Source organism: Mastigoproctus giganteus, chromosome 12, assembly GCF_048544385.1.
Source record: "Mastigoproctus giganteus isolate SK-2022 chromosome 12, ASM4854438v1, whole genome shotgun sequence".
Lineage (NCBI taxonomy): Eukaryota > Metazoa > Arthropoda > Arachnida > Uropygi > Thelyphonidae > Mastigoproctus > Mastigoproctus giganteus.
In genome coordinates, this window is record NC_143586.1 from 20,372,992 (window position 1) to 20,397,554 (window position 24,563).

Consider the following 24,563-nt stretch of genomic DNA (forward strand, 5'->3'; position numbering starts at 1 on the left):
TGATTTTTTTCTTGCTGTGATAAGCATTGGACGTGTTTCACGCGAACTCTACGTGCACAATTACGATTTTACGATCAACGAAAGTTAAGATTGTTTTGTTATACGTTTTCTAAACTCTTAAAAAAACTATGTCATTCAAATGAAGTAAATCTGATTCTCCTGCACCTAGTAAGAAAAGGAAAACGATATCTTCGGAATGTAAACTTAACATTATCATTGATAGCAGAATGAAAATTTGTGAATTGGCACAGAAGTTTGAGCTACTGGAATCCACAGTAAGAACAATCATAAAAGATAAAGAATGAATTCTTGAAGCGGTGAAAAATGCTCAATCCTTGAACTCAAGCATAATTCGTAAACGTCATGGTATTATTGATGGAAACAATGCTGAAATTATGGTGTGATAATCAAGTAAAAGTGAAGAATTGTCCAGATGATCAGAACACTGTGTGCTATCAAGCTAAGTTGATTTTTGAGAGGTTGAAAGAAGCTGGGGAGGCCTTTGTAGCTAGTAACAGTTGGTTCAACCGATTTAAAACTTGCTGTAACTGGCACAGTATCGCGGAGAGTGGAAAGGTGGAAAGTGCCGATAAAGAAGCTGCGTCTTCTTTTCCTGAGACACTCAAGGCTATGATAGAAGAAGGTGACTATAGCAGTGAAATCGTATTTAACGTGGATGAGACTGGTCTGTTTTGGAAGAAGATGCCTAAAATAACTTTTATTGCACGTGAAGAAAAAAAACTTCCAGGCTTTAAGGTTTTCAAAGACCGATTGACAGTGATGGTTGGCGGGAATGCAGCTGGTGACTGCAAGTTAAAACCTCTCTTAATTTATTGCTCTGAAAACCCAAGAGTTTTAAAAAATATATCTAAAATTAACTTATCAGTGATTTGGAAGTCAAATCATAAAGCTTGGGTGACAGCTTCCGTTTTTGAGGACTGGTTTGGTCACTACTTCATACCTGAAGTTGAATGTTATTGCAAGTCTAAACAGATTCCATTTAAAGTGAGGCTTCTTATTGACAATTCACCCGGTCACCCTCCTGCCACCCTAATTAATTTTGACCCATGTGTGAAAGTTGTGTTTTTGCCTCCAAACACAACCAGCTTGCTTCAACCGATGGACCAGGGAGTCATCAAAACATTCAAGGCTTACTACACGAGGTATTCATTTGCACGTCTGAATGAAGCTATGAGACAAAATAGTGAGATATTTGTTAAAGACTTTTGGAAACAATTCAATGTTTTAGATGCTGTAAGAATCATTGAAGAATCTTGGGATGAAATTCACAAAAAAATATTGAATGGTGTCTGGAAGAAACTTTGTCCATTTTTTTTCAAAAACGAGACAAAAACAATTCCAGAAACTGATCAAGTCACTCATGTGATAGAAGAAGTTATTAATCTTGCCAGGGAATTAGATTTGGAAGTCAATGGTGATGATCTCGAGCTGTTGGATTCACATAGTCAGGAGCTGACAATGAATGAGCTCATAGAGATGCGTAAGCAAAACATCACTGAAGTATCCGACACTTCAGACCCAGTTCAACCAGAAAAGCATATGACAATTGCAAGCTTGACAGAAGGTCTCAGCTCAATTGAAAAGGGCTTAAAAATTTTAGAAAACATAGACTCCAATGAAGAATGTATTATAGCTACAAAGCAAGGAATAAAAAAATTATTAGCTTGCTACGAAGAAATTCTGCGTGAAAAAAAGAAGCAGCTGTCGTCAGATGAATTTGTTAGATTTTATGAAGCCATCGACATCGAAATAACTTTTTTATGTAACTCATTTATTTTTTAATACATATTTTGTATTAATATGTATAAAGAATTGTAATTTTATTAAATATTTTTCTTCTAAACTAGTGTTTTTGTTAGTCTTTGGTCCCAATTAAACAAAATTTATATGTATTTATATGCAAAGTTGTACCCTGACTTACGCGAATTCGACTTAAGCGATTTTCGTCGGACCCACCTATTGCGTAACTTCGGGGTATTACTGTACATACAGGGTGATTCACTACCAGTGCGACAAACTTGCAGGAGGTGTAGGGGGCACAAAGACAAATCGGAATCACATAGCACTGCAGGGTCCGAAATGCCTTCATCATGCGGTAGAGGACGTTGAATGGGAGGTCGCGTGAACAGCGATCCCGTTGGAAGTCAGAATTTGCGAACCGTTTCTGTTGAAGAAACCAAGTAGAAAAGTCCTCTGGAGTGGATAATCCGCAAGCTCCAATGATTGGACGCATTGCAGATGGTATGAACTCATTTGGTTTGTTGACAGTATCCTCCATACAGTGGATTGGGAAATACCCAATTGTTGGCCTATTGCTCGAGTACTTGTACTCGGATTGCCTTCTGTAAGACGTAGGACATTCTCCTCATTGTCTGGCGTCCTCGATTCATGGTACCTCTCGTGAAACAACCAGTCTCACGTAACCTTCTATGCACATGTGCAAAAATCGTATGATGAGGAGCATGCCTGTGCGGGAAATGTTCCTGGTACAAGTGCAGAGTGGCGCGCCTATTACAGTCCACAGCTCCATACGCGAGGTGCATGTCCATCCTATTGCCTCGGGAACCGGTTCGCAAATGCTGACTTCCAGTGGGATCACTGTTCACGCAACCTCCCGTTCAACGTCCTCTACCGCATGACGAAGGCATTTCGGACCCTGCAATGCTATGTGATTCTGATTCATTTTTGTGCCCCCTACACCTCCTGCAAGTTTGTCGCACTGGTAGTGAATCACCCTGTATATATACAGTCGGACATCTGTATAACGAAGCGCCTCCATAGCCAGGTGGGAAGGAGCAGCAGTGCGTAGCACATGCTTCTTGATTAGACCGGGGTTCGAGCCCGTCACCACCAAATACGGAGGATGCGGTAAGGTCAGGGAATGACCACCGCATATCCTGGAGTAATATGGCCTTAGTTGCTAATGCTCCTAAAAACCAAACAACAAACAAACAAACTGTATAACGAACTCGACTGTTCATTTGAAAAAAATTCGTTAAAACAGAAATTTCATTATAAAGAAATATAACCTTTTCAGCACTGAAGAATAGTGTAGTATTTTTCATTGTTGAAAAGGTCATATTGTTCAACATTCAGAAATATAGTGAAAGATGCAAAATAAATCAGAAATAAGTGGGAATGAATAAATTTTCTAACATTTTAAAACAATTAATTTATTAATACATACACATTAAGAAATGACTACTTACATGAGGCGCACAATATATTAGTATACTTTTAAGAATTATTTCATATTTTTTTTTTTGGTTATTTTTTGTTGTACACTGGATTTTATTGTACATTGTTCATAAAAATTTCTGCATTTGTTTAAACACTCAAATTTATTTTCTGGCATATTTTATTCACATTGAAGGCCTCGACATAAAGTTTCAAATGTTGTCATTCATTGCCCTCATTTTCATCCAACTCATCGTCGATATTGTCACTAGTTCTTTGAATACTCTCCAAAATTTTGGAGTCACTCAGATATTCAGCTACTATGACATTGTTATAAATTCCTAAAAATTTGTTAAGAACAATTTCTCCACTGATCAAACCTCTTGCTTGGAGTTCTTGCCAAGGTTACTCAAATCTTGTAGTGTTCATCCTTTTCATCGCTGTTAATTGGTGTTTTAGCAAAACCTGCTTTTGCAAAACAATTCTTAATCATTATTTCTGCCACATCTTTCTCTACACTTTCGCTAACTCTGATATGCACATCCACAAATGTATAACAGAATCTATAGGTAGGTTGGTTGGTTGGTTTCTATTCTCAGTATAATTTTTTTTAGTATGCACCTTCAGTAGTGCATTTTCAAATTCTTGATAATGCCTTGGTTCATTGGCTACAGTTTAGGCAAGGTATTCGGAGGGAAGAGTTGTAGAGTTGTTAAAATTGGGAGGAAGAGATATGACACAAAAACTGGCAAGACTCTTCACAAAATGCATTAGAAAAGGTATGATGCCCAAGGAGTGGAATAATGCAATCATAGTTTTGCTGCATAAGAAAGGAGATAAATCAGAAATTGGAAATTATAGACCAATTAGCTTGTTAGCCAACATTTACAAGTTGTTCACAAGGGTTATTACTAACAGATTAGAAAGAATACTTGATGAGAGTCAACCAACCAAAAGAGCAAGCTGGCTTTAGGACAGGATTCTCATCTATGGATCACCTTCATGTATTTTCACAGCTAACAGAGAAAGCAAATGAATATAAAAAACCATTATGTCTGGCATTTGTGGATTATGAAAAGGCATAGATACCCCATATATTATGATTTTGAAGAAAATATATGAGAACGCTACCTCCTTTATTAGACTAGACAAAGACAGTAGGAAATTTAAAATTGAGAAAGGAGTTCAACAAGGAGACAATATCTCCGAAGTTCTTTACAGCTGCCCTTGCAGAAGCTTTCAGAAGATTAGACTGGTCGCAGAAAGGAGTCAATGTGAATGGATAGTACCTAAACCATTTACGATTTGCAGATGACATAGTGGTCATAAGCCACGATCCCAAAGAATTAGAGGAAAACTTTAGTCAGTTATGCAGAGTTAGTAAGGATTTTGGACTAAAGATGAATATGGCTAAAACAAAAGTAACGATGAACAAGTATGCCACAGAAAGGGATATAATGATTGAAGGAGCAGTAATTGAAAAGGTGGAGTCATATACTTATCTGGGACAAGTCATTGGCTGTAATAGTGATAAATGGCTGGAAGTCAAGGGAAGAATAAATTTTGGACGGAGATTTTTTTTCAGGAAATATAGTCACATACTGAGGAGCAATATCCCAATTTTTCTGAAACGTAAAATAATGAACAAATGTATACTCCCCACCATGACACTTATGGAAGTGAAACTTGGGTACTCACCAAAAGAACGGAAGAGAAGCTGAGAACGACACAGCCAAGAATGGAACGAATTATATTGGGAATCAGATAAGAAGAGAAACATGGATTAGGCAGCAAACTCAAGTAAGGACCTTCTTATCAAAATTAAAGAACTAAAATGATCTTGGGCAGGACACATAGCTCGAAGACAACGTCGGAGATGGACAGATGAAATTCAAGAGTTTGTGGGTAGTAAATGGATGGAACAAAACAGAAGGAACTGGGAAGTTGCTGGAAATGCCTTCATCCTGCAGTGGATTGAAAATGGATGATGATGATGATGATTTGGATGGAAGAAAACAAGCTTCACACTTGTAAGTTTCAAAATTACCAAGTGAAGGTGGGCAGGGCAGTTGTCAACAATCAACACGACTTTTCTGTTTTCTTTCGTCGTCTTTCTGTTGAAATTTTAAATCCACTGTTCAAAAATTTTACTTGTCATCCAAGGTATTTTGTTGTAGTTGTAAGTCCAACTCTAATGATTTTACTTACTCCTTTGAAAGATCGGGGTTGTTTACTTTTGCCTATTACCAAAAGCTCAGTTTTTCATTACTAGCCATATTTGCACTAACCAAGACTGTGATTCACCCCTTACTATTTTTACCACCTAAGCATTTATCACCTTTAAAAGTCAGTGTCTTGTTCGGCAAACATTTAAAAAACAGACCTGTTTCATGAATGTTCATTATGTCTTTGGGCTTGTAGTCCTCCATAATTTTTTTCAAAACTGTTTCTTTCCAATGGGTTTGGTCTTTTTCGATTACAACTCCACTTTCACTAGAAATAACTTTTTTGAGTAAGTCATGGAGCTTTTTAAATTTGCCCAGCCAACCAGAACTGGCTTGGAATGTTTTATGCCCCAGAAACGATGCATACTCCATAGCCTTTTCTTTTATTAACAGCCCCGATATCAGCATGTTTTTGTCTCGAATAAACTTCACCCATTTAAAAACGGCTTCAATTACAGCTTCATATATTCATAATTTCGCATGCTTCCAACTTGGTCCCATTTCCTCAAACAGTTGCGAATTGAAACACGGCTTTCAGAATGGTTGACACCCTACTGGCAGGGTTTTATTACAACAGCTAAAAACAAAACTGATTTAAGGATCACTTGTACCTACCATGTAAACAGAGACAGATGAAATTTAGTGAAAGTGTAGATGCCTCATTTCTGCGAAACAACAAATTTCTGGGATAAAGGAAAATCACTTTCTCCTAATTCTCTAATAGAGTGCTTACAGCAGAAAACAGGTTGACTAGAGCCAATGTCCACACTGGAATATGCCTTAATTTTTGCCAATGGCTGTGGACACAGAGCAGTTGACCAGAGCGACCTCTCAGTATAATGGAGGCAGTTGTATAGGTTTTACGGGCACCACTAAATTGTGGAATGTTTTAGTTTTTAATTCGTGTTTTTTACAGCATCAGCTCTGTTGCCTAAAGGCCAGAGGTGCAAATAATGTATACCCAGGTCTCTTAAAATCAGTTCTTTATATGGAAATTTTCTTTGTTATACGGAAACTATTTTCAATGTAATGACCAAGAGGAAATCAAAAAAATTTGCTAAATAGAAAAATTCACTATATGGAAGTTCGTTAAAGAGAGGTCCGATTGTATATGTATATATATATATATATATATATATATATATTAAGTAGGTGAATAAATAAATAAAGGTAAGAGAATAGTTAAAAGTAGTATAGGTAAGAAAAATTGAGAGTGAAGGAAAGAAAGATTACAGAAGTACATAGAGGGGGAAAAAAAAAGTGCAAGAAAGAAGAGAGGAGAAAAAACTATTATACATATAAAGAAATAAGCCAATAATATATATTAGATATAGACATCATTATAAAAGATTATATTGTCCGTATATCTTTGATAGTATGAACCAGAGCTGTAATGCTCAATATGTTCTACATTGATATCAATATTTGTAAAATTATAAGAGAAGTTTACCTCAATATAATACATAGAACACTTCCGTATGATACTCTCCAGCAATTAAATGAAAAAAATCACAAATCTTACATTAAAGTAAAATATAAAAATTAATTAAAACTCAATTGAACACAATTAAAAAACAGTTAAAAGAATTAGAAATCAAATTAACACAATTAAAAATCAATCTAACGCAATTAAAAATTAAATTAAAAGAAATTTAACGAAAAAAAAAAAAATTGCAAAAAACAATTTTCCTTCCTGAAGCTGGCAACGCTTTTTGACCGTATGTTGTGATAACATGAACGAAAATTACCAAATAGGGGTGAACATGACACTCAAATAGGGATTATTTGTCTTCACGCATGCGCTTACTTAGTGACCAACATAATTATACCTTTAATTAGACTATTAATTGCAGGAACTGTCGAAATTAAATTATATGAGAATTCTGTTAATGTTCGCCAGCCATTTCTAATCTCCTATTTGTGGGCTTTCACGCACATGTGTGAAGACAAATAATCCCTATTTAAGTTTCATGTTCACCCCTATTTGGTAATTTTCATTCCTGTGATCATGACATATGGTCGAAAAGCGTTGTCAGCTTCAGGAAGGAAAATCGTTTTTTGCAATTTTTTTCATTAAATTTCTTTTAAATTAATTTAATTTTTAATTGCATTAGATTGATTTTTAATTGTGTTAATTTGATTTCTAATTGTGTTCAATTGAGATTTAATTATTTTTTATTTTTTACTGTAATGTAAGATTTGCGATTTTTTTTGTTTTAATTGCTGGAGAGTATCATATGGAAGTGTTCTATATTATACTGTGGTAAACTTCTATTATTATTTTACAAATATTGTCGTGTATCATGTGATCCTGGCGTTGTTTGTCAACCATCCATCAGAATTGTCCAAGAAGACAACAATATAGTGTCCTCTATTTCTGACAAAGTATATGCCATGGGAAAAGAGGATTATATCAAAAATAGTAAAATAAAAATTATAATACATTCGATTCCGGTTATTTGGGACACATCGGGACTAGTGTATTTTGGCCCGATTAAGCGGCTGCCCCAATTATGTGGAGTTTCACATAAATAGTTAAAAATACAGCTTTACGACTGATTTTTCTGTACTATCCAATCATGTTACGATGGACTCACCATAGTAAAATACCGTTCACTATACGATATGTAGTAAGCGCCGGTCATTGCGATCACGTTTGTGAATTGAAGTTTAATTCTATTAAACAGTGAGTCTAATTAGCGAAAATAGGAGGAATATTATCCACAGGCTATAAAAGTTAAGATATACTGTATTAAGTACAATTTTACACTTTTTTATTATTACCAATTAAAAAATTAAATGATACGTGAAAATCGGAAGAATATTTTCCACACGTTAGCAAAATAAAAATAAATTTACGCTTACGTGCATAGCTTAATTAACATGTACTGTAATATGTACATACTAACTAGTTGACATTTCTGTTCACTGACATTTGTGGGTGGGGTGTAAAATTTAAAACAGTAAAAAAGATAAGCAACCAATAACAAAGAACACGGCACACACAAATTGCAAGTAACACGATATGTGCAAATGAGAACAGAGTAACAAGTTACGAAGCTTAAAAAATAGGAATGAAGAGCAGATTCTGAAAATTAATTTTTTATTGATTGAAGCACTGACAGAAAAGCCCAATAAACAGGGCACTGCTAATTGTTTTTATTGTTTTATGGTTGTGACCTCTAGAAATCTGACCAAACCACATGGTACAGTCGGAGACAATCGTAGGGTTATCTCGAGTGCCGCAGTCTCCTGCCCCGATTAAACGGCATGTTGTCCCAATTAAGTGAAGTAAACTATTTTGGGTTCTGTTCTTTAAGATTTGTCCCAAATAAACGGCTGCCCTGATTAAATGGTGGCCCAAATAACTGGAATCCACTGTAATTATAAAAATGTAAAGTAAAAGTTATAAGGGAGGATATAAAGACAGTCGGCATGTAATTTTAAGGTTGACACGACATAGGAACTGGAAAAAGAAAGAAAGAATGAAAATAAAGTTAAAACAAAGGCCACTGTTGTGAGTAGACAAAGGATATGGAAAATTTTTTATAAAAATTAAAAACTATTTATAGCTGTTTATAAGCAATAAACAGCTATAAATATGGCTTTATGGCTAACTGGAGGGTAAATAAACTAGGTTAGGATAGCAATAGACAAATTAACAGTATATGAATGAAGAATATAAAGTAGTTGCTCAGGTTATATGGGAGTAAGATTCCCTTCCATACTAGAGACAGCCCTGGACATTAGCAAGTAGAAAACAGCTATGAGTAAGCAATGGTAACTATAGTATCTAATATATTTCAAATGAAGATAAATACATCCAAGATTATAAAACTAAATGTAGGAATATGGCCGACTAAATATAAATAACTAAATGCAAACTTACTCTATACTTGACAATCATACCAATAGGAAGTGATCAAATAGGATAAGGTAGGTATAAGATACACAGTATGCACACTAGCAACATCCGTGTCGAAAGTTTGGAAGTTTTGAAGAATAAACGTATAAATAAATAAGAAATAAGCCCAATAAATGCCAATACCATAATGTGAGAGATCACTTAGCTAGGATGATATAAAATAGAAAGAATAATAGAAATAGACTAATAAAACAAGGATAAAATATAAAGCCTACCATATGTGGGCCAATACTGTTTTCAATGATCTGGTCTATAGATATTCAGATCTGGTCTAAATCTCTTCACAATAAATCCTTCAAGTCCTACAACTTCACTAATATTAAGAAGCAGTTACTTGAATTAAAGAAGCATTTCATCATAAGGCCAATATTTCGAAAATATTGGCCTTAAATAAAGTACTGAAGCTCAATATCAATAATTTCAACTTCCCTTATGTTCACTTCATATCTAAATTCCATAAACATTTAGATATGAAGTGAACATTCCTTATGTTCACTTCATATCTAAATTCCATAAAGAAATAGCTACACCCAAGTTCTTGGGAAAGCCTTAGAACAGCTTCTAAAACCTATATTGAACAATATAGGTTTTAGAACAACAATATCATTTTCAATAATCTACCAATCTTAAATAAGCTAAAAGCAGGTAATACTATAATAATTCAAACATTTGACTTCCATAGCCCCTTTACTATTATCAACTTAGATAACCTTTACAGAGTTCTTCAAAACATCTATCTGGAATATCAAAATATATTTAAATGTAAAACCTCCTATTGGAATAATCTGGTTAAACTATGTATCTTTAACAACTTTGTCTTTGATGGAAATACAGTATATCACCAAATACAAAGTAATCTCTTGGGCAGTCCTGCTTCCTGTATTATAGCTAACCTTTACCTATATTGGTACGAAAGTTCATTTCCTAAGAATATCACATTTTTCAGGTATGCAGATAACATATGTGTACTGCACTATCCTAATTTTATCAATAAATGTAGTCACCTATACCAAAGGACTGTTGCCAGAAAAACCCAATTCCTGCAACTTTACAGCCAATTGTTTTGACATATATATAAAAGTACGTAATGGGTTTATCTCTATAGACATTTATAACAAACGGGATGCATTTAATTTCAATGTAATTAATTTCACACTGTGATTCTAATATGAGGGGGTATCAAAAAGTTCGTACTCTTACCTAAAAATAATAGCCCTAGAAAGGTGAAACTTCACAGGAACTTTAATCCTTTTCTATGTACTCTCCATGTATGGTAACATAATTCTCTCATCTATGGATCAGTTGTTTAGTGCCTTGATCATAGAAGTCTGTACTTTTTACCTGAAACTATGATTCCACTTCATTGATGAATTAAAATGGCATCCGTGCAATGGTTTCTTCATTTCTCAAAACAAGTCTGACGGTGCTAGGTCAGGAGAATAGGGTGGGTGGGTGCTGCAGTAGTACGAAGTCGCACCGGGCAACAAAGTTGGTGGTGGCAATGGCCGTGTGAGCCAGTGCACTGTCTGACAGAAGACAGACACCTTTGGTTAACATTCCATGCCTTTTCACCTTCAAAGAATCGCGTAACTTTTTCAGATTTCTGTAGTATTCTCCGGTAAGTGTGGAACCAGCAGGTAGGTAATCTGTCAGGATAACCCCTTTTCTGTCCCAAAACACAGACAACATCATCTCCTTCACAGATGGAGTGGTCTTTGCCTTTTTCAGAGGTGGGGAAGAGGTGCATTTCCACTGCTTTGACATGACTTTAGTCTCTGGATCATACTGGTACAACCAGCATTCATCATTTGTCACCAACCAATCAAAAAAGTTCTCAACATCTGCATTACACAAAGCCAACAGTTAGTGAGAACATTGCATTTGACACTGATTCTGCAAAGGTGTCAGCAATCTTGGAACCCATTGTGCGAAGACCATACATGGTCATGTAAAATGCTGTGGGCAGATCCATAACTAATTCCCACTGCATTTGCAATGAAATGAATTGTCGCACATCTGTGCGACAATTCATTTCAGCACATCAGCACCAGCTGCTCAACCTTCGCAACTGTCTCACTGTCTGTGGATTTTGATTGCCTTCCTTCTCTTGGTTTATCAAAGACACTTGTACAACTGAACTGGAACTCCCATTTCCACTTTTTTACAGTGCCATAGAATGGACAATTCTGCCCATACACACCTTTCATTTCTTCATCAATTTTCTGAACTGTCTTGCCCTGCATTTGCAGGAACTTGATCACTGCTTGATACTCCACTTTGTCAACCATTCCTATCCTTTCTCAGATTCCGGGGTCCACTTCTGGTGTACGATCATCTTTGGGAATGAAATTTCACGTTAGTTATTGAATATGTAGACAACTTATATTAAAAACAGCATCTTCCTGCTGATGTTTTATCTAGGCCAGGCTATGAACTTTTTGATACCCCCTCATATACTCAAAATTGTCCATTTCAACATTATTTTCTCACAGCATATTAGAATAGCTGCCATTTGTAACAACTATAATCTAGTGATTAGCAACCTCAAAATATTTTATCTAAAATTGATAGATAATAAATTCTCGCTTTCTTACCTATATTTTAATTTTCAGAAAGCCATTAATATTATCAGCCAAAGAAAGCTCTTTTCAGATCAGTTCGGCTTCAACCATATCATTAATTAGCTAACCCTACTATTTTTCATGTCACTGTCTGTCTCCATATATTTTGAGTATGTGTATATATGTATATATTGACACCTAGTTGCTATGGTTCTCTACAGTAGAAAACATGTATTTATGAATGCTATTTGCAGAATGCTCATATAGTAAAATGAATACTGTAGTCCTATCTTCTGGGTGTCTACTTCATAAAATTTTTATTTATACAGTAGGCCCACAATTTAATGGATTTCGGATTTAACAGACAAAAAATTTCTGTTCTAAACGAAAAATTTAGAACCTATTTATATCTGATAGTGTGACACTATCAGACAGATGTGCTGAAAATTCCTCCTAATGAAATAAAGGCTGTTTTACTGCTAGATAATGCACCCTAATGCTGAGAGGTTAGTTAACAGGGATAGGAGAATTAAATGTATTTTTCTGCCTCCTAACACTACTTCACTGATACAGATGAGTGTAATCGTTGCTTTAAGAGGTTGTATAAGAAGAAGTTTTTGGAAGAGGTGATGGTTTGTTTTGGAAGAAACAGAAGATACAAGAGGCACCAGGACACTGCAAAATTTACATGCATACAACATCAGATCTATTATCTTCAACTTTGAGGGAGTTGAGGCGTCTAATTTTTGGAACACTCTTCTGAGGGCCAGCAACAAAAATGCAACTGAGAATGATGTGGAACAGTGGCTCAAAAGTAACGAAGGTGATCCGGGCTATCAAATTTTTTCTGAGGGAGAGACTGCGGAAAATGTTCTTCGTGAGAACAAGAGGACGATGATGATGACAAAGACGAAGAATCAGTTGCACCTCATCCTAAATTGTCTGTTATAAGACAACATATGGATGACATCATACATTATATTGAATCATCATCAGACCCTGATGTGCTTCTTTATTATGAACATTTTAGAGAATTTTGATCTACAGTAATAAGGAAGCAGCACCAAGGTGTAAGGCAACTGAAGCTTGATGATTTCTTCAAGACCACTTCATCAACTTGACCTGTTTCACCAGAACCCTCTATCAGCAAGGAATTAACACCTCTTCCTCCATTTGACAGTTGTTTCTGACTCTGAAAATTGATTCTTTCGATTAAGTTAATATTAATATTGAATATTATGTATCTTTTTTAAAACTTTTTTTATGTTTTTTATTGTCCCATCTTAAATGTGAAAAGGGTGCATTTTTAAACATTACCCTGACTGGAGTTGAATCCTAGAGTCTGGAAAACTCATTCAGAAAACAAGTGATAGTCCAAGAAATTTTGCCATAATACATCTTCATGAGCCATAAACCTTCAACGTCTAAGAATGAGTGTCTTTTGGGAATCTATGGGTGTTATTCAAACAGAATTTTGGGAAAAAAAAGAGTCCACAATCAGTTCAGTTTGGTACATCAAGATATTAGAGACGCTCAAATAAAAAGTGTCAAACAAGTAAGGCTTAGCAATATATCAATGTTGCTTCAACACGATAATGAACAAACTCACTGCAGCCAAGAAAAACTGGAAAGAATTTGAATTCTGGGATTTGAAGTTGTTCCACATCCTCCTACAGCCAAAACTGGGCCCCCAAGCACTTTATTTTTTTTATTGTTCCTAAAGCTTAAAGAACATCTCCAAGGCAATGATATGATTGGCCTCTCAGCTGAAAGAATTTTATATGAATGGCATACAAAAACTTGATAAGTGCTGGATATAATGTATCAAGTAAAGCATACAGAAAAATTATACATATATTTAAAAACAACTTTTCTAATCTACATATATACTTTTTTCTTTTTTGATGTATTTTTATTCATTTAAAATTTATGCAATAAGTGGCATTACTTTTCAGTGCACCTGCATATAAACTGTGTGTGCAGTTTTTTTATTTGAAGCAGCAGCACATACAAAGGAAAGAAGGAATATTGCTTGTATTAATTTTCAATTTTTTTGTGACTTTTTTTTGTTTATAAGTTAGAAATGACAAAAACTAAAAATGATGAATTGTTATTATTATAAACTTTTATTTTATTTTTATATGAAAATAGCATTAGTAAAGGCACATGATGCAAGAAAGCAAGCTTATACAGCATCAGCCAAAAAAAAAAAAAAATCATCTAATTTCACTAATCCACTCGATCCAAATGTTTGTCTAGTTCTGCCTTGACTCTATTTAAACTATCAATTTCTACAAAGACAGATGGAAGTTCATTCCAGCAATCAACCACACGCTGGCTAAAGGCAAACGTCTGCACATCTATCCTACAATTGACTTTCCACAATTCGAATTTATGCCCTCTCAGGTGATTATTTGAGCAAGAGGAAGAATCCCATCAGCATTGAGCATGCTCAAATCATTCAAGGCTTTATACACCTCAATCAGATCACCTCACAGATGCCTAGTCTCCAGACACTGCAATTTGCAAAACTTAAGCCTTTCATCGTAAGAGCAACCCATTCACTAATCTTGTTGCCCTTCTCTGCACTCGCTACAGCTCTAATCCTTCCTAAAATGAGGCCTCCAGACCTGTATACAGTACTCAAGGTGTGACCTGACCATTGCCTTATACACGGGGATAATGACCTCCTTATCCCTGCTAGAAAATTCCTGTCTATCATTGACAGGAATTCCTGTATAAAATGTTTATAAGTTAGAAATGACAAAAACTAAAAATGAGGAATTCCTATTATTATAAACTTTTAATTTATGAGACACTCTTTACAGTTAACACACTGTACCGCTATTAATCAATGCTTGCTAAATTAACACGTTCATAACAATACAAGATTATATATACTCATTTCTCAATCAACAATTTTTTTTTTACATTTCCATTTTATATATGCTTGTGCTATGTTTAAAGTAATGTTTTTTCTTAAATATATTGTGTTTGATTTTTATTCATATATATATATATATATATAGGGTGTCTCAAAAATATTGGTACAAACATTTAGGGGAGGTAGGTAGGTAACATCTAAAGAAACGTGAATCCCATAGGAACCCATAATCGGAAACGTCACTGTAAGTCGGTACACGGCGCTGTTCATCAGTTCGCGAGAGGGAAAATTTCTGGTTTACTCATTCAAGCAGTAGTTGCCGCACGAAGAGCATGCATCGATATACGAACTTTGAGCTGGCAGACATGCACCTAGTGTATGGATTAGCAGAGGGCCCACACGGTGTGCGCCCCCATGCGGCACAACGTCGATTCGCAATAAATGTGTGGGCAGCTATGGTTGGTGACTGCTTAGTCGGCCCATACCTGTTACCATCCCACATGAACTCTGCTAAATATCGGATCTTTCTTGAACAAGTTCTACCAGAGTTATTTGACGATGTTCCAGCAAATGTGAGATGCAACATTTGGTTTCAACATGACGGGGCACCTGCCCATTATGGAAGATGTGTTCGTGACCATTTGAACAGCCATTTTGGATGTTGATGGATTGGCCGTGGTGGACCCGTTGCCTGGCCCCCACGCTCACCTGATTTATCAAGCCTTGATTTCTTTCTGTGGGGGGCCCTCAAATCTATCGTGTATGAATCGCCTGTGGAGACAGAAATGGATCTCGTGGCGAGACTCGTCTGCGCTACTGCTACTGTCAAAGAAACTCCAGGTGTGTTCGACCGTGTCCGCCAATCTATGCTGCGTCGGTGTCACGCATGCATCGCGTCTCATGGTGGAACCTTCGAGCATCTGTTGTAACATCATGAAATGCATCCATCTTGTACTCCATTGTTAATATTATGTCAAATAAATGTTTGCCACTAATTACTGTGATGTGTCATTTCTGCTTCTTGTGCCTCTGCTACTACTTTCCCGTGATGTTTCCGGTTATGGGTTCCTATGCGATTCACATTCCTTTAGATGTTACCTACCTCCCCTAAACGTTTGCACCAATATTTTTGAGACACCCTGTATATATACACAGTGTATATTTTTAGATTGAAGTAATATTTTTGCTTTAAAATAGTTTTTCAGTTTTTTTGTTTTATTCATTTTTTATGGTTTTGTTCACTTCACAATGTAGTCTCTGAAATAAAATTGCTTTCTACATTTGTAGCTATTCAATTTATGAATGCATGATCCACTAGCAGTACATGCAAAGACATGTTTCATGATTTATAAAGAACTCATGTAGATTTTCTTGAGTTCTTAAGCTGATAAGTATGAGTCTCAACAGGGCAATGTCCACTGGTAAAAAACACAATGGCTTATGAACAATACAGAATCATATCAAATGGTGCACATGAACATAACAAAGTCATGTCAAAAAACTTTTCATTTAATTAATGTTATAAAAGACTGAGAAGTACATAAATTAAGAAAATGCAGTAAGCCCAACATTTCAAGTGGATAGTGCAACCTTAAAAAAAAAAATCATCCAACTAGGCTCAAATTTTACACTGATTACTATGCCATTCTGACCACCAATAAATTCAACTAAAAAAAATGGGGATCACGGGGATCACTCTAATAAAGATAGTCTTTCATATGTTTGAAGTGTAGCTAATATCATGTGTCATCACACAGTTATTCCATATAATGTTTTTCTATCCACCAGAGTTGTTTTTATAATTATTATGTAATAATTCACTTGATGAAGAAGCAGATGAATATTATTACCTAAATTATTCAATAAAGAATATCAGATTTAATAAAATACTACAACATAAATTTTTAAGAAATTAAGATGCGCACTGGATTTTAATTTCCTTATAAAACAAACCTGCCCAGTCCCTAAATGAAAGGCTCCTGTTTTCCCAAAACTCTTCTTCAGATATATGTAGTCTCTTTAATACACGAGTTGGATAAAGACCCTCTAACATAAATGATGCCTGACGGACTGTTACCTAAAAGAAAAAAAAAATTGGGTGATCTTAAGCATCTTAACATTACAAATAAATAAGAAATAAATATTAATTTATTCACTCCTGTATTATACAACCACAATGTATTAGCATTAGCATTAGTTGAGGCATACAATGCAAGAAAGCAAACTAATACATCATCAGCCAAAAAAAAAAAAAAAAAAAAACGTTCCCATTTCACCCATTTGATCACTCCAAATGTTTGTCTAGATCAGCCTTAAATTTATTTAAGCTATCAACTTCCACAACATTCCACAACAACAGATGGAAGTCTGTTCCAGCAATCAACTACCTGCTGGCTAAAGGCAACTTCCACATATCTATTCTTCAACTGTCTTTTCTCAATTTGAATCTATGCCCCCTCAGGTTCTTAATCAGAGCAAGCGGAAGAATCCCATCAGCATGGAGCCTGCTCAAACCATTCAAGGCCTTGTACACCTCAATCAGATCACCTCACAGGTGCCTAGTCTCCAGATGCTGCAACTTACAGAATTTAAGCCTCTCCTGGGAAGAGAACCAATTTGTTTCTCTCACCAATCTTGTTGCCCTTCTCTCTACTCTTTCTAGCAACTCTATATCCTTCCTAAAATGAGGCCTCCAGACCTGTATGCAGTACTCAAGGTGTGGCTGACCAATGCCTTATACAAAGGTATAATCACCTTCTTGTCTCTGCTAGCAAAATTACTATTTATTGACAAAACTCAATGACCTGCTCTGGTAATCCGTCTGCACTGCTCAGAGAACTTCATTTCACCACCTCTCCGAGTGTAGTATCACACAGTTGGTATGTTTCTCTAGGGTTATTGCTACCCATATGCAGTACTTTCATTTGTCAATATAAAACTTCAGTTGCCACTTCTCAGCCCATCTACCTAACTTTTCTAGATCCTTTGCAGTAGCATACTGTCTTTACTATCATTAACAATGCTGCATTTGTATCATCTGCAATGTTAGACATTAAGCCTGATATATCTTCATTGATATCATTAATAAATACACAAAACAACAATGGGCCCAGCACTGAACACTGGGGAACTCCATTAGTAACATTAGTCCACGTAGAGCAGTGTCCATTTAATATCACTCTCTGCCATTTCTCCCAATCAACCATCCCTTTATCCATTGAAGCAACTTGCCCTTAATGCCATACTGCTCCAATTTGTACAGCAGTCTTCTATGTGCAATAGTATCAAAGCTTTCCTGAAATCCAAGTATATACGATATCATAATTATTTTTTGGATCCAGTTTCTTTGTGACCACATCCTAGTATCCAATCAAATTGGTCAGACAAGACTTCACCTTGACAAACCCATACTGTGTCTGAATTATTACTGCTATATTGTCTAGATGATCCTGCAATGCATCTTTAACCAGTGACTCCATTATTTTACCTGGAACAGAAGTTAAACTAACTGGTCTAACATGTAGGTTAGTGCAAATGCATCATTTTAACATAGCTATCTACCAAAGTAGATGAATTAATTAATTTAATTGGCATCATTTTAGTTATATCTCATATTGTGACTGCTTTCACAATGAGTTATCATGGTATTGTACTACCTCGAGTAAATAACACTTCACCAGTGGAGAAGACTATTGTTATTTATCCTTGGAGGATACCACCACCCAGACGGCATCATTTTCAAAGCTTGTTGGCTTCTCTTCGGTGGGTGTACCTTGTAGCATGAGGCCTTTGCCCCTAAATACTTTATAGACTAGCTGGTCTGCAATTACTCTTGTTACTCTTCAATCCCCCTTTGTGAATTGGGGACATATTTGCACATCTCCAGTCTGTGGGAACTTCCTGACTCCAAGGATGCTCTCATAATTATGGCTAAGGGTTTGCTTACTTCCTTTGCTGCTTCCTTTAATATAATATCCACCCCAGGTACCTTTCTTATGTTTAACTTCAACAATTTCTCATCCACTTTCCTGTCAGTTATTGCAGTTAGGGTTTGATAAATATTTGGCCCTCTCCTCCTTGAATAACTCCTCATGTGTGAATGTAGATGCAAAATACTCGTTTAGTTCGGCAGATATCTGAGAATGATCATTTACAGTCAAACCATTGATATCAAGTGGTGATAGTGGTGATTGATACCAATCTGATTCAACTCCTTCCTTTTAGAGTTTATATACGTAAAGAAGTCTTTGCTGTTTTTCTTTGCATCCTTTGCCAAAGATTTTTCATAATCTGCCTTAGCTTGCCTAACCTCCTTTGTGACTTGATTACAAAGGAGGCATATATCTACCATAGGCTTCTGTGTTGCCTGACAATTTATGTGCAGTCCATGCATTTTTCTTCTCTGCCACGAGTCTCATTAGTTCATATGGCATCCATTTGTGCTTGAACCTAGAGCTGTATTTCTTAATAAAAACAAAAAGCCGAGCAGCTTCCAAAATTAATTCCTTGAATGCTTCCCATTTAGAATTTGCTGTTGGTAACATCATCAGTTGGTCCCACTGTACAGAACCTAAAAAATCTCTAGGTCCACTGTAGTCGCCTTTATGGAAGCAAAAATCTTTCCCTTTACCCCTGATGGTAGTTACATCTTTAAGTAAATCCCACATCAGTAAGCTGTGATCACTGCCACCTAGTGGTTCCTTTATCTGTATATTCTTAATGCATGAATGTACGGCAAGAGGTTTGGAAGCCTCATTTTCAGAAGGAAGCAGAGTTTTGTTGTTGTTTGTTTTTTAGGAGCATTAGCAACTAAGGCCATATTGCTCGGAGATATGCGGTGGTCATTCCCTAACCTTTCCGCATCCTCCGTATTTGGTGGTGACGGGCTCGAACCCCGGTCTAATCAAGAAGCATGTGCTACGCACTGCTGCTCCTTCCCACCTGGCTACGGAGGCGCCCACGAAGGAAGCAGAACTGTTGGAACAGGGGCAGAGAAGAACAGGAAGATCAGACAAGGGCATAAAAGGGTATTTTTACCATGAAAGACTTCAATTTTGTTAACAGCACTAGGAAGCTGGCCACCTGTGAAGAGACCTGACTGATGTTTTTAAGGCTTTGAATGGATTGGGTAAAGTAAATGCTGATGGCATTCTTGCATCCTTCATCTTACCTGGAGAATAGTTGAAGAAAGATGAAAAAAAAAAAAAAAATTTTTGCTTTCAGTCAGAGAGTGATCGATTGTTGGAACAAGCTTCCATGAGGTATTGTAGACATGTGTAGCTTGAATAAATTTAAGAATTTAAAAAAGTATCAGAGGGAATGGACTGCTGAGGTGAATAGGCTTTTTTTTTTTTTTTTTTTTTGTGATGCTGTATAATCTTGATTCCTCCTATCATTTGCCACTTCAATATTAATAATTTTTTTTTATTTAGCTGACCAAACATCAATATCACTGTCATGTTTAAAAAATTTCCAGATAATCTATTTGAATTTCTGAGACAAGCCAGTTGTAGAAGAGTCGTGACACAAAAAGCTTTACTTTCTTGGGAGAAAAAAATTTTTAAACTGTGCATTCTTAAACTTAACTACAAGCTGTAATAGTGTACTAATATCTTATGCAATAATTTTAAAATTAATTCTCTTTATATGTTCACATCAATAAATCCTAATTGCATATTCCTATCACCATTTACATCTTGATTGGTTCACTGGTAATTTTTGAAATAAGATTTTTTTTTTTTTCTCTTGAATGAAAAACAGATATGTTTTTGGTTTTGATACACTCTTTACATATAAACAAAACTGGAAAGATATTTAAATGCAAAACAATTATATCATTTAATTATCAGTAAGGCTTTTGATACAGTTCCATATGAAAAACTACTGTATAAATCAGAGCATTTTGGTATGCTATTATTATGGATAAAGGTTAATTGACAGAAGATAATGGTTATAAATGGCCATTACTTTCCATGAACTAATGTCATGGGGAGGGGAGTTCCATAAGATTCAGTGATAGGCCACCCTTTACTATTGATGATGATATTTGAAGTTTAATGTCAAAGTTTGTTGATGATACAGTAGTAATCAACATATGCTATGTCAAGAAAATTTAGATAACTTATTGGGACAGACTGAAAAATAGCATCTGAGGTATCATACCAGAAAATTCAGCATCTTGCATTTATATATCAGCAATCCTAGAGTGACATACCACCTCAGGGCACCTCCGTAGCCAGGTGGGAAGGAGCAGCAGTGCGTAGCACATGCTTCTTGATCAGACTGGGGTTCGAGCCTGTCACCACCAAATACGGAGGATGCGGAAAGATCAGGGAATGACCACCGAATATCCCGGAACAATATGGCCTTAGTTGCTAATGCTCCTAAAAACCAAATAACAACAACAACAACATACCACCTCAGTAGCACCAACTTGAATACAGTAGATAATAAAAAAGGATATTTTGATATGAAATGAATATGAAGTATAATTACTTCATATCATAACACTGCACATTTACTCTTCATGCAACTTTTATAAATATATATACACATTCGGTGATCACTGAATTGTGACCGCCCCATCTGTAATGGACTATATGACATAGCTCAATATATAAAAAGCCAAACAGATTTGTACACTACAGCAGTTGTAATTTGCATCTCGTCATATGTCAAAGTGATAAAGTAGCAGTTATGGGATGTAGTAAAGATATCACAGCGTTTCAAAAGAGGCATAATTGTCGGAGTTTGTGCATGGGTGCTTCCATATTATTGGAAATACATCTTTTCAGTTGCTCACAAACCACTGTGCTTAAGGTAGAATGGGGTCGAATAGGTCAAACCACCTCCTGCTGACAGAACTGTAAAGGATTATGCAAGGTGGATTTTTATGTTGAGCAAAGGGTGCAGCATGCTGTATGGGCTGAACAGTCTATCACTGTGCGACAGTTGACATCACAGTACAATATGGGGAATTCAAGAAAAATATCCCAAATGATAATGCACCACACATTCAGACATATAGAGTCCACAGTAGATGATCTAAGAGACATTGTCTCCCCACTGACGGTGAATGCTGGGGTGTCAACAAGACAACTGATTGGCCACTGGAGGACAGGAAATGAGTGTGCTGATCAGATGAGTCAAATACCTGGGGCAACGACAACAAATGCCTTTGCACGTGGCACGAGCAACATGAGTCCATGGACAGACTGTGCATGGTTCCCACTATCCAGGCAGGTGGCAGTGGTTGCTTAATATGGGGTGCATTTTTCAGGCATGAACTAGGACCCCTGGTACATATGGACCATGTGCTCCCTGCCACATTGCATTTTTTACTGTTATATCTGGGAAAAAATGCAACATGTGCACTCTGCTGCATTGCATTTTTTCCTGGACAGAAACAGGATCTTCCAAGATGATTGTACACTGTGCCATCAAGCTGCACTGTGCACAAATGGTTTGAGGAACATAGGAAAATATCACCCATCTTGATTGGCCTCCAAATTAGCCTGGCCTGCCTCCATCCAATTAAATACCTGTGGGATGTTTTAGAACAGGACGTGAGGCATATGACATGCAACTGTCATCTATTCTGACAATTTGGAAACCCTTGCAGGCAGCATGGCTGCAGATCTACAGACATCTTCAGCATCTAGTGGAGTCAATACGTAGGTGAATAGCAAATGGTGGCCCAACACAGTATTAGGTAGGTGGTCACAATTCAGTGATCACTGAGTGTGTGTGTGTATATATATATAATGTATATATTTATATATATACTGACCGAGACATTTAAACTTCATGAATGAGCTAACCACTGTTTTGAAGAATGAATGGTGAAAAATTTTTGGCATTTAATACAGAAACTGTTTCTCTTAAAACCCCAATACACAGAGAATACTTAATATTCACCAAGTTTATAAAGTAGTAGCTAGAAAATGGCCAATTGAAAGCATATTTGTTTGATTATGGCACATAGAAGTAAACCTAAAACATAATGTTCTGGAGAACACCAATGTCAGAAATTTTATAAAATTACTTGCCTGGTTTCATATTTAAGTTTATTTCATTTTTCTATGTGCCTAACTAATGTTTTTTATAATAACAAAATTATAGTAATTCTACAACAAACATATTTTATTTAAGACTGAACTACACTTACCAGAAAACTGTGATAGGACAATATTGAGATCTTGACTATTTTTAAAGATGTTCACATGGTGGAAAAGGTTGCTGGACCCTGCTCTAAAGCATTGGAATTGCAAATGTAATTTTCAAGAAAAAGCATGCTTCAAAATATTAATGTGGGGATGCACCTTTTGTCTTAATGAGACAGCCTGGTCCTTTAAGCACTTTTGACTATGCACCAATGCACTGACTGATATTTTGTTTTCTTTGTACTGGAAACCAATCATCAGCCTGCACAAACACCACAAGCCACCAGTGTATTGGAAGCCTGGTCAACAATCTGTGCCAGTACAACAATTCTACATTGTCATTCTTTTCAAAGAAGGTGCCTATTAGCACGATCAACATACCACTGTGGCTCAGAGTGTTAACACGATAGTACCTACAGGTACAGAGTAAGTAGTACAGAATTATTCAAAATGGAAATGAGCAAATTTGTCAAAATTCAGTTGCAGTGAGAAATAGCCCAATGGCATGATCTCCCCCACCCCACACTTCAAACTTCATCACTAGGATGCCTGCAGAATTGATAAGTGACATTCTCCAGACAGTCTTTCAAATTGAATTTGGCCATCTGGTCTCAGCAGTGTGTAGTTTAAATCCTTTCTCCATATAATTTCTTTTCACTGTTTCAAGTCCAAGAAAATTCCAAGAGGCATTCACTATTTTTTGCCATTATGATAGGTTTCTTCAGTTGCTTTGTAGACTGCATAGCTCCCTACAAATAGTGGATGCACTCACTTAATCACTCAACTGGAGCATGGACTTCTGACCACACTATTTGCAGAGCTGACTGTCAGGATAGCATATCTATCCTTCCATCTTGATTAGTAATCCCTCTCTTTTAGTATTCTTGTGCTACTGAATTTTTTCTTGACTGATATAGTATTTAACAAATCAATATTGACAGCAGCTGCCTGCAATTTGCATATGGACAGGCAGATGTATTTTACTAGTGCTAGAAGAATGTTCAAATACTTTTGAGAGTTATAGCGCATACAAAAATACAGCCTTATGTTACTTATTCGAAATATCCTATTTTAAATTAGCCATGTTTTAAAATATTACAGAGATATAAAAGTGTTTTACATCCAAAATTTCAATTTCTACGTTCAAATTTTCAGTTCCTATTCTGTATTTAACTGATTATGCAGGTAAATACAGCATAATCTTAACTCAAAAATTACCTGTAAATCAGGTGAGGTGAGTTTGATCTTAGATCGCATTGTCACATTTAATCCTGTTTGCAATTCCTTTTTCCTCCTATAAATAGTTTTTAAAAAGATTAAATAAATACAGAAGTATAATTCACATTTTTAATTAGAGTGGAATATTTGTTAAAGTAAATAACTCATTATTTTGGCTCTAAAAGTAATGAGCAAAATTTCAGTGTCCCTTTTTTATTTCTTACTTATCACTATCTCTTGAGCACAAAGTTAAACTCAATAAAGTTATGAAATTACTTCATTGTGACCAACAAAATTGTGAATCATCAAAATCTAAATAAAACCTCTAGTCTGGTTTGAGAATTTGAACTGTGAAGTCAAATTTTGAGTTCCTGGGAACGGATAACTTTT

General features: G+C 35.9%; 1 protein-coding gene across 1 annotated transcript in view; it reads right to left on the bottom strand.

The window, feature by feature from the left end:
- LOC150076763 (uncharacterized) overlaps positions 1-24,563 on the bottom strand; it is a 408,267-nt gene that overhangs the window by 39,672 nt on the left and 344,032 nt on the right. Inside the window, exons 27-28 of the mRNA XM_090386915.1 lie at positions 24,174-24,249; positions 16,747-16,870 (exon numbers count right to left, since the gene is read on the bottom strand). Coding sequence (XP_090243041.1) covers positions 16,747-16,870; positions 24,174-24,249 — 200 coding nt within the window. The remainder of the gene's footprint in view (positions 1-16,746; positions 16,871-24,173; positions 24,250-24,563) is intronic.